Here is a 14,635-nt window from a genome sequence, read left to right on the forward strand (position 1 = left end):
CTAGAGCAAGCATCCAGCAACAAGCACTGTCTGGATATCAATGAAATCAAATGTACAAAATCAACCATCTTGCCTCACTATACTAGACATAAAACATGTTTAACTTAAATCTACGCGTTTTTAAGCCCCCATTGACACAAATAAACAAAACAGATGAGGAACAAAAGCACAAAATCACAAAAATGTAATTTTTAAAACATATACATGTATAGTAACGGGTCAGCTTTTCATGTTGACAAGTGCCCGTTGTCAAAATGAAACGATTACTTTACAGCAGAGTATGAGGGAACTGTTGCATTAAACCTCTTTGTTTCAAATACTGTGCTTGTAAATAAAAGCTTAAGTCGAAACAGTCTTCACATGAAAATGAAAGAGAAAAGCAGGTTCCCCTACTCTAGATAGGCCTGAGACGTGTCAAGAGCGACAGCACCTACATCCGTACCCAAAACAAAATAAGAAAAAATTCATATATATGAAACTACATGTATGTTTGCTGTGGTGCTCACTAGCCTTATCCGAAACAGGGGAAATACAGTGTCAGTTCAGTGTCAATCATTTAACACGTTTTCTTGTTTGTTTGTCTTTTGTTTTAGTAGAAGTTTTACGGCGCTCGTAACTGCATAAGGTCAAATGAACGCCAGAAGATTAGAGGTGTTACAAGGGAGTATCAAACATAAAAAAGAAGGACGGGAGATAAAGACGACAGATGATTGATAGGGAAAAAGGAGCAAACCACACCAGAGCACTCGCCAACCACCCACGACTTTTCCTTCATCTTCCTTGTTCCCTGCTAAATCCCAGATGTTGTTAATTGAAGGTCTACAACCCATGGTATAACAAACTTTGACTTGTGTACTGGGTCAGACGCAAACAAAAAACAGAGCAAAAGAAAAAAAGTTTTCACCCATCAACCTCACTCACACGAACCTCAATTGGAATCAGAGATGAACCAGGGACATAAGCTAACAAGGACTGAACTCAACAAAGTATGTAGTATGTATGTAGGTCCCTATAGGGCAATACATCATTGACAAAAAGGGTCATCATGACATTTTCACAGACATAGTTCACTAATGACAAAACTTATAACAAAACACCTCAATTGTTACATGGACAAGGGGGAAAAGAGAGCTAGAGAAACACCAAAGTTGAAACACGAGCGCCATGCTGAATGTGGAAGAAACATCAAGAGGCACAAACTCCACTCAAAGGTGCCAGAAAAATTATTTGTTTGATGATGTCACTCCAGGTGGTAGGAGGGTGCCACTGGTAAGTCCGATTTATCTTATTTCCCTCTATTGTTTCTGTTTGTTTTGCATCTCTCCTCCCCCCTTCAAACATGGATACAACATGGATAATTTGGCCGCTTTTAAGCACAAGGGGGCTATCCTGAAAAATGTTGTTTTGAGAAAATCGAAGGTAAAGTTTTTGGATCCTTATTCAGTCTCTTTAAAAGGCAAGGAGAATTTTCTCTATAACCAAACAAATACACACCAATGAAACCAAACTTCTCCATATCTGTAGGGCAATGCCCACTGTTGGTGTAGGTCAAGATTTCTGGAAACCCAAAATCTGGGTTAGCCTGCTTGTCCTTAAAAGCGACCATTTACCAGTGTTTTTGTGGCATTCTAGCTTATCAGAGCCAACCTGGGATGAGCTGGATACAACCCTTTGAAAAACCTGAGACATGTTGGAAAACACATTTCCTCTCAGAACAATTGAAATCACAGCTTTCTTATTGAAAGGTTCATGATTGGTTTGAGTAAAAACACGAACATCGACACGATACCGCTTATTTTACGCAGAAAAAAGCAAGACTTGAATAAAAACAATTGGGAGGGAAGTAAAGAAATAAGAAGACCTAGCACTGGCGCTCTCTAACTCGAACCACCCGCTTACTGAACTGAAAAGAAAAGAGCCTTACCATAAATTCCACAAGACCGACGACAGAAACTTTGTGAAAGAAGTCGGGGACAACTAGCCAATATCTCTCAAACCAACTCGTTACACTGAGGGTGGAAGGTTCACTTATGAAATGGGGCCACAGTTCATAATATTTTAAGGAGAAATAACTGAATGAGGAGCCTTATGCTGTTTCGAAGCAAAAAAAAAAGTTGACTGACGTAAATATTCAGTAAAAACCAGAACTTCGGCTTGAACTTCAACTGTCCAAAAAACAAAAAAAATTTTTAATTGTCATCTGTCAGATGTGCGAAAACTTGTAAACACGTTTTTAATGTCATTTTTTTAAAAAATGGGAAGTCAGTTGGATCTCCTACCCCCATGGATCTCCCAACTCAAAATGAAAAAATAAAAAAGATCTTGTACAACTACAGAGATGGACAATTTACGTTGATGACAGGATATCTTGCCATCTGCCGATGGTGTGATAAACATGCTGGGGGTAATTCAGACGACCTTTGACTTATCAGAAAACTACAGACTTTTTGAAAAATTTCGTTAGCACAATTGGGAATTAGAGAGAATTTGGCGCTACAAACTTCATCAGTGCGGCACATGGACACTCAAGTGCTGGAAGTCAGAAACTTAAGCGGCCATTTTCTCCCTAATTTGACCTCTGACAGCAGGCAACACACATTTCTTTCAATTACAAATAACATCTCCACTTCTATTCAAGTAAGATGGTCATTTTTGTTTAAAATCAAAAGCAAGACAAATTAACAAACTTTTGAGATGATAATGATTACTCCATACGCCCCAAAATTGATGAGCGCCTGATCCCACCGTGTCCCATCCTCTTGAGACTAAGCTTGAAGAAGTGAACTTACCAATTACAAGGTTGTGATCAGAACCCATGTCATCCCCTACATAGACTCTAACATCTCCCATTGATTGATCTTCTAAATTTATAATGCACACACACGTGGTCTCTCTGATTTTCTGTTGTGTGGTGGCCAAAAGATGTATATCCAGGTTGCCTTACGTATCTTATTGAGTGAAAAAACTCTTCCTCCCAAGAGCACGCTGCTGCCTGCACACAAGAAGTCCTTCAATCTTTCACCTTTGTCATTCTCCTCCTTTCTTATTCCGTGGAAAGGCATTACCACAGGTTAAAGGACAACCATCCAATACACCACCGACAGCTTTAGGTAAAATGTGACACCGCAAAGAATCATAGTCAGGCGGAAAAGATTCAGTCTATTAAAACAAAAATCAGTTTCAACACTAAAGAATTTAGTTGAGTATCATAAGGACAAAGACAAAACGCGTTTGCAATTATAAGCTAGCGGACATGTGAGGACACAAAACTGATACCTAAAGCGAGATTTTTAAAAAACAAACATTGTTAAAACAATTCAAGCAATTCCAAGACACATACAACAAGATAGAACAGTATTTGCATCTCTCTCCTGTACACATGAAAACAAAGTATGGAGAAAGGAAATACTGACATGCGGCTCACAACAAACTTTAGGTCCCGACATCGAGGAAATAACATGAAGAGTGAAAAAAAAGCAATGTGTATGCCATTTGATCAGAGAGAAATAAAGGAGGATAATTTTTAAAAAATAACAAAAGCTTTATTTCAACAAAAAGAGTCTGAAATCAGGTAAAAATGATATCTCTTGCCATTTAACTTTCAAGCTGTTGTTTAAGAGGTTTTCCCAAACACATCCCGTCACAGCCATAAAGAAACCCCTGTTGACAACACACTCTAAAGCAGGACTTACAGACTCATACTATTCCCGACTAGGAACATTATATCCTTTCAGAACATTGTGAGTAGACCTTCATCAAATGGCTACAGCCTTTTTCTGTAATCAAAACACAACACAGCTGAAATTTTCCCAGATAGAGAAAAGCCTTATTAGTGCACTCTTTTATGAAACGGATACAGCTGGACAAAAAAAAATGAGAAAAGATAATATCACCCATTGCTAACCACAATAAAAATATCGTACAGCTTAACTTCCCTGTAAACACTGGTTTTTGGCTTTTCTTTGTAGATTTAGTCAAAGTTTTAAGACACTTTCAACACAATTAGGTCATACAAGTGCCAAAAGTTATAGACGTTATTAAAGAGTAGCAATCAAATAACAAAAGAAGAGATAAGGATGATATTTGTTAGTTTGATAGGAAAGATGGAGCAAACCATACCAGGGCGCCCGCCACCCACCAACTCAACTCTATAGATGTCTAGGCCAGTGCGGAAAAGAACAAAAGCAGTACATGTAAGCACTGCATGATCAGTCAGTCAGTGGAAAAGACAAACAGATCGGTCTGTCTCTGTAACATTTTACTCCCATCTGAGCCTGCTGCAACCTCTACAAAAATTAGATGCACGTACTATTTAAAAACTATTTTTAAAATCATAGATCTTTCAAGAAAAAAGTAAAAATCAAACTTGTTCATAGGCCAGAAAACACACACACATAAACAAACATGAAAGAAGGTCAGTCTGACACATCAGAAGTTTACAAAGATAAGCAAATTAAAAAACCAGACAAAATAAAGCATTTATTCAAACTTAAAAGAAAAAAAACACAAAAAAACAACAACAACAACAACAAAAAAGCATAACACAAGTTTCAACAGCTTCGATAGCGAATGGCTGGTGAATGAATCAAGGTACACATCAAAAGATGGATTAAGTTCTGAGGGGGTCTCTGTGTTTGAACACACTCTCTGCAAACCAAACTACAAAAATGAAATAATTTTTTCTTTTAATGACATCTAGATGCAACTACACAAGGAAAGCGTAAGAAGGGAAGACCAAAGATGACATGGAGGCGAGCGGTACAAGCAGAAATTGAAAAAGCGGGGACATCATAGAAACAGATAGAAAAGGATGCCCAGGACAGGCTTCGCTGGAGTAATGTTGTTGATGGCCTGTGCTCCACTGGGAGTTAAAAAGGGCAAGAGAGAGAGAGAGATGCAACTAACTTTTGATCAAAGTTTGGACAACTTTAGAAATAAATTCATGATGAAGCCTTTGTTATCCAGGACAGCATACTCTTTATCAAACAGCTACTCCAAGAAGTAACTGCAATGATACAAAATAAAAATGTGGCCAGTGACACACAAATGTGACCAACATTTCATCCCAATGTGAATGCAATGAAGAATTGTTTTATGGCGAGGTCTCTTACATTTTAAAGTGTAAACTTTCCCCTAAAAAGCCATTAAAAATACCAGGCATGGTACAAAACACAAATATGAGACTTACTATCACTAAATTTGATTAAACTTTGAATACAGCTGTGGACTAAAGCTGTATTTCTGTCATTGAACATGAAGTCCCTATGGCATGATATGTATCATTTCAAATGTCATCGAATCTTTAAGTTTAAAAAAAAAAAAGCATGCATGCTTTGGAACAATATACTTGTAAGTTTGTCTTCCAGGTCCTGCAATGTTTATCTCAAGGTGAAATAGCCACCATTATCCTTTTTAAAAAAAAAAAAAATTACAGTCAAAGAACAAAAACATTTAGGCAGATGTAGTTTACCATAAGTCAACACAACCGTCCGACTTCGCCAGGAAAAGAATAAGAAAACAGTAACACTGAAAAGCAGTAGAAGAAGCAGTCAGTATCAGAAATTCTGTCAACTGCCAGCTCATGCTTGTGAGAAAAATATAATATAAAGCAGCAGTTACTTACCTCTCTTCCTCTAAAAAATTAGATTATCTCTATCATCAAAAGATAATGCATGGGCACATGCTATTTTTTTAAGAAATGGAGATTAGTTGAGTTGTACTTCTGGACTAGTCATCAAAGGTATGGCGACATTTCAACAGGAACAATAAATACTGATAATACAGAGGCAAATGAAAGAACTGAGAAAAGCCCACCAAGTTATGCTTATGCAAAAAAAACAATAAGAGGTGTCTTTTCTGTTACAAGAAGCAACAAGGAGATTACCAAAGACTGTAGAGAGGAAGCTACAAACATACATCAACTGATGCTTGAAATCAATCAATTTTCGGCATCAGATACTTTGACTTTGACACTAGAGAAACTGTAAGAGAGTTAAAAATTTTTAAAAGAACTAAGGACAGATTTTTTTTTAAGTCACACAGTTAAAATAGTGATGGACCCAACACAAAATAAGCAACTTTACGACAAGTATTAGCAGAAACTCACTGAGATGGAACAGCAAGGGTCAGAGGAGCAGAGAAAGAAAGGTCACAGACTCTATGGCAGAGAAAGTGGGGAGGAAGATACCACACTTACTACGGCTTTAAAAAAATTAAAAAATACATATAACATAAAACATCTTTCAATTGTTTTTTTCGTAAGAGTTTTACGGCACTTGCAACACAACAAGGTCATATAAGTGCAGAAGATTAGAGATGTTACAAGGGAGTAACAAACACAAAAAAGAAGGAGGGGAGATAAAGACGATAGATGTTTGACAGGAAAGAAGGAGTAAACCACACCAGAGCACCCGCCAACCTCCCACATATCTTTCAATAAGTGGAACCCACACTGCAAAAGTCTAAATTAAAAGACAACAGACCTTGGTTGTTTTACTTCCAGTCCTCCGTGGTTTTCCAGGGATCAGTTCCAGTATTTAAGAATAAGCCTTATTTAACAAATACAACAAAATGTTTCAAACTTGTGCATAGACAAATTTTGTCTTAGCTCCAGCATCAGCAGTGAACCCAAGGAAGAGAATGATTACACAACAGCGCATTTCAAGAGGAGAGAAATCAAAATAGAAAGAAACAAAACGATAGCACACATTTCAAAAAGAAAAAAAATTTCAAAACAGAGAGAAAGAAATAACAGTGAGAGAGTACAGGACCAGCCCTACATACTAAAACAGATGCCTTTTTCACAAACCTCATTCAGACACAGACTTCTCTCCCCAAGGTCTCAGTTCTTACACCAGGAAAAAAAACTTAATCAATCAGGACTTTCCAGCTTGAGTTAAAACGTAAAATTCATTTCCCTCCACTGACATTTCCTTTATCTTCCTACAGCATATTTTGGCAATTCTTGTGGTTAGTATTTTTCACACTTATAAAAAAAAATTCAGATATTTAACGGAGGTGCTTACTGATGAAGAAAACAAATCCTTAACTTTTTGGACTCCATGACTCCATGGAATCGCACAGGGACTCAAAATCTACGGACCAAATTGTTGAATACATCTTGTTACAAGAATTCAGACAAAATCCAGAAAATTTCCGAAAGATGGAGAACTTGATTTTCAAGATGGGCAATGAGCAAAACTGGAAGAACTGTATTTGCACATATGACAGCCCCCAACTCTAAAGATGCAATAAATTCCCTGAGTAGAAGAGAACAAGTCACGATATTTCGCCTGCGAACACAACACATACCACTAAATTCCTACCTTAATAGGATCCACAAGGATACCCCACCCGACTGCCCGTTGTGCAACTGCCAGGGTGAAACAGTACCACACCACCTCTTTAACTGCCCAGCACTTTGTGACCTGCGTAGCACCTACCTACCTGCCTCCCCAGACGTCAGAAACACTCTATACAGCGACAAAGCACAGCTGATTAAAACCTGTCAATTCTTTGCCATATCGACAGACCGAAGGGCTAGAACCCAAATGGCCGCTGGATCGGAAAAGTAAAGTAAAGTAAAGATTTTCAAGAACAAAATTCACTTTCCTAGGTTACTCCCCAGTCAATTTTACAGCTGTCCCTGAAATTCCCGGTCACTTCCAGGTCCTGCCCATTTTCACTCACAGTCACCAGGGTTTATCGATCACCCTGAGAATGGCAAGCATCAAACACACTGGCACTTGTGGCTTGAGGATAAAAAAAAGCATCAACAAGCTCTCACAAAATAACAATCAAACATCACTGGCTGCAACACGAGAAAGTAATAAAAAGTACTCATCGAAAACAGTATGATTTAACCGTTTGATCTTCAGTGCTTTTTCTTTTCAAAAAGGAAAAAAAAAGAAAAAGTTTTTAAACAAAAAACAAAACAAAAATCCACAACACAAATTGGTTTTCACATTTCCAGTTACACAGTCGAAGGTCAAACAGCACATTTTTCAGAGAATTGCTACAGAACCCAGTCTCACCTATCCAAAAAGCATACTGCCATCTTTTAGGCATAAAAATCATCTTTATGAAATGGACTTCATTTGGGCGTGACTACGTTTTAAAGGAGAAAAACAGCCTAGTGATCCATGTCGAGATAAAACTTCCAATCAAACTTACTGACCCTGATCAACAGTTGTACTTTCCAAATCCCAAGAAAACAAATGCTTCAGCATATTACAAGAACCTGTCCGCGATGTGGACATTTGATTTACGGTAAATATACCCCACATTTGCGACGCATTAGTGCATAAATGTTTAGCCAGTCATTATTTTACAAAAAAATCTTCCCTGTGTTGGTAGCCCAAAGAACAAGTGGCGAAAATCTGTACAGATTGGGTGATGAAAACTGTACAGATAGGGTAAGAAATATTAATGAAGGACAACATAATGTGCAGGTAGAAAATTAGAACAAAATTTTGTTTTAAAAAAACAAGAACAAAATTCGACAACGCCATGTTTCCAAACTTGTGCATCGTCAAAAACATACAAATTAATTGTATTGGGCATAACAACAGTTTACCATTCAGTAACGTGTCCGAAAGAGAGATTTCAAGTCAACCTGAGTCAAGCTCAAGACTAACCCTCATTAGTTGTTTTAGGGCTCCATCCCAAAGAAAGATTTGTGAGTTGTTAGGCATTATGAACCATCAGGCATGCCTTTTTTTCTGAAGTAACAAATATGAGCTTTTCAACTCTAATATGTTGCCAAATCAAGACGATTTCAAAACACAAAGTAAATTGAAAACTCAAAATTTCCTTGAACTACCCTAGTCTTATGGCAAATTCCATAACATTTCATAAAAACTATTTAGCTAACAGAAAAACTTATCCCGGTACACCCATTTTTATGAACATAAGTTTTAAAATAAAAAGGTTCCAAGCACTGATTCAAGACATTTTCAACATAACAGCTGAACATGTGACACATTATAACTGTTTCAGTAGTAAACTTCCACTGGGAGAAGAAGGTTTCCAAGTTGAAAAGAACTAATTTCGAAAATACAACATAGAAAATAAATGGCTAAAACAAACTATGTGAACAGGCAGCAACCCATGGGGTGATTTAATTGAGTACCCATGCCTGGTTCTACTGTTTAGTTAGTTTTAGTAGAGGTTTTACAGCGCTCACAACTGCATAAGGTCATATATGTAACTACTGTAAATGCTGGGGGAAAATGTTTTTAAAAAAACAAAAAAACCTTCAAACATTCACACCTTTACACAAAAAACCTGACTTATACTAATACATTAAACCATAACGGCAACCATCGATGTAAAAGGAAAAGCACACAGGCATTTCAAAGGGGAACTCAGTGTAAAACGGTAAATCATTCCAAAATTTCTGACCAACAGTGACAGTCCATCTTGCATATAATACAATAATAAAAGAAAATCATAGAAAATGCAAAAGTGAAGGCAAGAGGTAAGTTTTGATAAGGGTGGTGAAATCAAACACACAGACTGACCTTTTCCAATAGTGGTAAAATCGGGAGAAAATTTGCCCGTCTACTCTCAGGTTAAAGCATCACACCTGAGTGACCCTGGCATTAACTTAATTAACCAAAAAAAAAGTCAGACATCCCTCGGTTGTGACCCCACAATAATCAACAATCACACAGAATCACAGAAAAAGGCACAATAATGAAAGCATGCTCAAGTCCCTGAAAAAATCTCCTGGAAAAAAAATCTGGCCACTTTTAAGTATGTATTTCGCAGCCGCAAACACCAGCGGACTTTAAGACTTATTCTTGTTCACAAAACTGGTAACTTTACAAAATAAACAATTTTGAAAAAAGGCATAGTCCAGCGTAGAAATCATAAAGAATCTCTTGCAATTCACAATAAATAAAGGCAAGGGAGACACATTTGAGTCGCTTACATTGACATAATGGTTATACATTCATCATACATCATCAAAGAGGAAAAAGTGCAAAGACGTCCAAATAGTCGGTGACGTTACAATAAGAGGCCAGCTGCATAGGTCAACAATATAAGGTATCACAAGTTCTTCCTTCACAGGGAACAGCTTCGCGCCACTCAACACCAGATGGGAAACATTTTTTTTTTTAATGTACAAGTGCTTCCCTGAAATAGCTACTTTCAGACTTTTAACCTATCTTAACCTATTTAGTTTTTATTAGAATTATGAAACAAACTAAAGGGCACCTAAAACTACTTTTTCCTGGAAAATATCTTTTAAAAAAACAAAACAACACAGCAAGACCCGAAAACCATTATGTCTGTGGGATCCATGGTGATCATCTATGACAATACTTTCAAGTTTGTTAGCTTCTGTAAATGTTGTTTTTTTAATAGAAAAAAAAAAACCCATACTGACCAAGCACAAATCACAAAATGTTGTTAAGCTCCACAAGAAAAAGTCATGGTGACGAGACATGACTATCAACATGTTCATTTTAAGAGAATGGTTTATTCGCTTAAGTGTAGGATAAGCAAAGCAGTCAAATTAGTTCTTAAAAAATGCTGCCCATTTAGTTTTTAAAATCCATCGCACTCTGTCACTTTGACAGAGACAGGTCGTCAAAGACAGTGTAAAAGAATGTATTAACTGCATGTCACAATCTACACAATTGCAATGTAAAAAAAAATGTTGACAAATTGGTCCTAAATTATGATTTGCTCACAATAAGCAGCAGATAATCTAAGCACAAAGTATTCTCATTTGTAGTCAAAATTGTCACAAAAGGACTCGCTGCAAGTTTGGAGTAAGAAGGCGCCCACCCATTTTACCTAGATCAGAATTCTATGCCTTTCAGACCAGAAATGTTAGACAAGAAGCATTGTTGTTTGTTATTTCTTTGTTTGTTTTTTGTCGGTAAAAATAGGAAAAACAAACAGTGCCGAGACTTTTACTTCTTTTAGACATTCACTCAATCAGGCGCTCTGGTACACAGGGCATAAGTACGCTGTTGGTTCTGTAATCACCCCAGAGCTTGTGACCCAGAGGTGGCATGGCAAGCCAAACCACCTGGTCCTCGTATCGGATGGGCGAGGCCCGCTTGTAGTAAGTGTTAGTCTACTGTCATTGCTGGTGTGTGTGCTGCAATCATAGACCGCAGCCTCCACAAGTTTGTGGAATCAATACTCAACAGCCCACTCTCCTCCTCCTGTCTCTTTCCTTTCACTATGACAAGTTCACTTTACAACATTTGCAATCAAAATACAGGCCATATAACAAAAACATCAGCACCAGCAATATGATACCACGAGAGCCCAGAAAGGTACAAATTACTACTTGGAAAGATATGTAATAATGTAACGGTCACCCATTGTAAAAAAGGTGACATTGCCACTCATGTCCCCTACTTATCCAGCACTTTCACTCGACTCTTCTAGAGCAGAAAAGGCTTCTATCTAATAAATTTACAAAATCAGGAGCCAAATGTGTAATTCATTCAAGTGCTCTACCTATGACATTATCGGTCACAAACCAAAATTTCTTACTTTTCAGATGTAATATACATAGCGTAATGGCCTTGCTTTCTTTATGACCTTTATCAATAATCCTACACGACCAAACAATAGATAATTTTATATACAATTTGTTACATTATTGGCGTGAAGTGTTAAAACAACTATGAATTGAATACGGCACCTTCCTCCATTCTCCTGTCAACACAGCATTATGCTTTGTCTACAATCAAACCCACATGACCCCACTCCGGCCTGCTGCGTCTGCTTCACAACAGACCATGCTTGCCTGGTTTTTTCTTCTACTAAACCCTGCTGATGTTAAGATTGTAGACTTAAGCAAATAGGGTCACTGAGCAAGAAGCACAGTAGCTGGTCAGTTCAGCTAGCTATTCATTAGATGGAAAGCGTACTGGAGGCATTACATATGTTTTCAAAAACTCAATACAATAGTTTCCTCAACATGCATTCACAGAAATATTACAAAACATAGTCTGGATGCATTAAGAAATAACATCCAAGGAGGATTCAAGTTATATTTTTCCAAGCAAAATCAAAAACTTTTTCTTTCTCAGCATCGCCATCAATTGACAAAGTTGACCCCATTCACTCTTAGTCTTAGATCAGCCCCGCTGTACTGTATCAGTGACTCTAGCCTAAATACAGTGCGCCTTCCAGGGACCCCATTAACATCAGCAGGGTCAAAACAGATTTGATAGTTAATAGTTGTCATTCCGGTTGTCATAACTGTCGTTACTCTCAATGTACAATCAAAGTCTTCTTGAACTTCTTTCTCGGCCAGATGAATGACTTAACTCAATTAAGGCATTATGAGCAACTAACAGTGCAACCAGTCCTATAAAATCTGGGAATGAACTTTTAAAATCAAATTTAACCGCCTGCTTTTATATTAAAGCATGTTTTTTTTGTAACCATCACAGGCAGCAATTAGTCTTATTATAAACACTAAATTTTAAAACACGTTGAATATCTTGTCTCAGGAACATGCTTGGTGCAATATCTTTTGGTATTGAGTGAATCAAGCCTTTAGTCCGCAACATCTTCTCACAATGTCCACTCCACCACAAACTCTTGTTTCCTCAACCAGTCAGGACCAGCAAAACTCATTCCCTGGGATCAAGTCTCAAAGTTCCTGTGTTCTCAAACATCAGCTCATGTGTTCGTCAATTCGTTCAGGTGCTAGACGGGTTCAGTTATAACTCTGAAAATGAGCCTGTGGAAAAAAGAAGTATTATATGGGGGTCATGAAGCAGACAAGGACAAATATTTGTACAGTTGGGGTTTTTTTCTTCTTTCACAGCATTATGTACACTGTTTTCACAAATACTCTACAAACTTACTGCAACTGGTACATTTTTGCCTCTACATTGAATGACACAAAGACAGGACACAATTTTCTCTAAATCAAATTATTACAAAAGAAAAGCCCTCAAACATTTCACTCTTCAAAGGCCCCATATTACAAGTCAAATTAAGGAAAAGGGGCAGGATGAGGTGGGGTGAGGATATTTAGAAAGGGAGAATCACCTGCAAAAATCCAACATACTTGAATATATCAACAATTTTTTTTCAACATAAAGTCAAACAATCACAATTAAACAGTTACCACCCTACTCAGTTTCTGAGGTTAGTCTATAAATCTGTATAAAAAAGTGCCTTAAATCAAACTAATGCAAAAGTAACATTTTGACTCGGAAATGCATATAATAGATACAAGGTGTCTAACAAAAAACAGGACCCACTTAAAGGACAGTAATTCCATCATCTTTGCTCCAATTTCAACAAAATTTCAAACAAACAAAATTCAACCATGAGGACACCAAGTTTGAAAACATGAAAAAAAAAAACAATCAAAGTGTTGGAGAACTATCAAGCTTTTAAAATTTCAACCAAAATTGGGTAAAATGCAAAATTTTACTTCTTTAAAGAGTTCAGCTACTGGGGCGTGATCAGCATTTTCTACTTCCAGGACAAGGACGGTAAAACCACAATAGTCAATAAAGATGGATATCTCACTGGGCCGAGAAAGTTTTACAGAAGCTTGGGGAGGGGGGGTGTTATACTGTAGAGGCCTGGTTCCAGTTAGATGAGTCCCAATCCCACACGTCAAGAGTGGCCCTTGTGTAATTGTAAGAATAGTTTAGGGAACGCCTCAGAACCCGCAAGTCTACAAATGAATGGCCATCACATTCTCCTTAACTAGAACCCTTTCAATTATTACTTTCGGGTTTTTTATGGACAGAGTTTATGGAAACAACCTTAAAACTTAATGTGGAACATGACATCAAAAGAATCGACCAGGAAACACACCACAGTGGCCATTCAAAATTGCCAGTGCCATAGTGAAGCCTGTAGCGAGAGAAATGGTCAACACCTTGAGGTATATATAGCCATCCCCTCCATGGGACTATCAGGCAATATTAATTTTGTATAAATTTGTTCTTCACTGCACAAATACTGATTAGTTGAAATGGATCAATATTGTTCATTTTTAAGAAGTTGTGAAGTTTTGCATTTCACTCAATTTTGGTTGAATGAAAATGTTAAAACTTGATATTTTTCGAATACTTCGATTGATTTTCTTCATAATTTACAGACTTGATGTCCTAATGATTGAATTGTCTTTGTTCAAAGTTTTGTTAAAATTGGGCATAGTTATTGCCCTTTAAATGGGTCCTCTTTTTTTTAAAGCACCCGGTAAAAACATGTTTGCTGGGAGGCACTCAGACGATAACTGCCATTCAAACTCACATCGTGTATGTCCAATCCCCCTGACTGACCAGCGGGTGGCAGGCCGTCCCGGCCCTGGTCATCGTCATCGTCCGACGAGTCTTCTCCTGAGGAGTTGCGGTTTTCTCCTGTGGCAATTACTGCATCTGGAAAAAGAAGAAAAGGGTTTGTAAACAGAAAAACATTCGCAAGATAAAACACAGTAAGCAGGGAAAGGGACATAATCTTCACAGAAGATATAATAATACAAACAATAATAACAACAACAACAATAGTAATAATGATGCTGATGATGATGATGATAATTTCTTTTCTTTTTATACTCTTTCTTTCATTTTTTGCATAAAGTAATATGGTTTTATAAAAGTCCTGTGTGTGTGGAGAGAGAGAGAGAGAG

The 14,635-nt window shown here is 37.4% G+C and overlaps 1 protein-coding gene across 1 annotated transcript in view; it reads right to left on the reverse strand.

The window, feature by feature from the left end:
- Positions 1-7,856: 7,856 nt before the first annotated feature.
- LOC101847941 (pleckstrin homology domain-containing family F member 2) overlaps positions 7,857-14,635 on the reverse strand; it is a gene marked incomplete in the record, with an annotated part of 21,750 nt that continues 14,971 nt past the window's right edge. Inside the window, 2 exon segments of the mRNA XM_013079808.2 lie at positions 7,857-12,721; positions 14,260-14,384. Of these exon segments, the coding sequence (XP_012935262.1) occupies positions 12,698-12,721; positions 14,260-14,384 (149 nt within the window).

The sequence above is a fragment of the Aplysia californica genome, unplaced genomic scaffold (assembly GCF_000002075.1).
Source record: "Aplysia californica isolate F4 #8 unplaced genomic scaffold, AplCal3.0 scaffold00064, whole genome shotgun sequence".
Classification (NCBI taxonomy): Eukaryota; Metazoa; Mollusca; class Gastropoda; order Aplysiida; family Aplysiidae; genus Aplysia; species Aplysia californica.